The sequence below is a fragment of the Octopus bimaculoides genome, chromosome 18 (assembly GCF_001194135.2).
Source record: "Octopus bimaculoides isolate UCB-OBI-ISO-001 chromosome 18, ASM119413v2, whole genome shotgun sequence".
NCBI classification, from domain to species: Eukaryota; Metazoa; Mollusca; class Cephalopoda; order Octopoda; family Octopodidae; genus Octopus; species Octopus bimaculoides.
In genome coordinates, this window is record NC_068998.1 from 49,550,851 (window position 1) to 49,551,739 (window position 889).

At 37.0% G+C, this 889-nt stretch overlaps 1 protein-coding gene across 2 annotated transcripts in view; it reads right to left on the reverse strand.

The window, feature by feature from the left end:
- Positions 1–589: 589 nt before the first annotated feature.
- The window catches only part of LOC128249785 (uncharacterized), a 4,918-nt gene continuing 4,618 nt past the window's right edge, over positions 590–889 (reverse strand). For both annotated transcript variants that reach the window (XM_052974283.1, XM_052974284.1), the window contains one exon: positions 590–785. In XM_052974283.1, the coding sequence (XP_052830243.1) occupies positions 592–785 (194 nt within the window). In that variant the 3' untranslated portion in view covers positions 590–591. The remainder of the gene's footprint in view (positions 786–889) is intronic.

Below are 889 nucleotides of genomic sequence, written 5' to 3' on the forward strand. Positions count from 1 at the left end.
ATATATATATATATATATATATATATATATATAATTGAAAAAGTCTGCCAACGGCCCTTCAGCAGAAACGCACCTTGATAGACTAAGTGGCTACTAATAACTTCATGCCACGACAGAGAGATAGGATGCTCTTGAAGCCCAGATTTTGACCTTACGGTGAGAATATTTACATATCGTCTGAGGGATCAACTAGATCTCAATGCAGGAAGACATTTGCATACTTAAGTGCCTGCACGCCTGGAGAACTACGTTGCGTAGAAAAAATTGTAGCGATTGAAAATAAATGTTCAAATGAATGTACTCCTTCTTCTTGAATTCAATATTTTCAATTATCTCTTCACACACGACAGAAGCCCAAAAGCAAACCTGCAATTACGTATAACATTACTACTTGATAGCACAGTGTGAAATCTGAAGGTTGACGTGGTTTATACTGTACGGTAACGCACACATATATAGATGTGTTTGATGTGAGTAATTACTAAATAATAATTCTGTGCATTTGAAGTAGGAGCTGACTTAATTCGATAAATTTCGACAAAAATTATCAAGACTACTACCGTGCAGAATAACTAGATTAAAACATTCAAACTAGAAAGAATCGCTGAGATTTATTGTATCTGAAATTAATTTCTCAATGGCATCTAAACACCGATGCATTTTCCATTCTGCTACTTGACCAAAGGTACACAATACGACACACATGACTTTAGCTGCATAACACTTTATTTCGTTCTTTATTTTTCTATTCCTGTTCCAGGACTCAGTGTAGAGATTTAACCAACCTGTAAAGAGAAAAGACGATGTATATGTGTTTGTATGTGGGGGGTGGGGGGGGGTGCGCACGTGAGCATGTATATGTGAGTGCGTGTGTGTGTGTGTGTGTGTG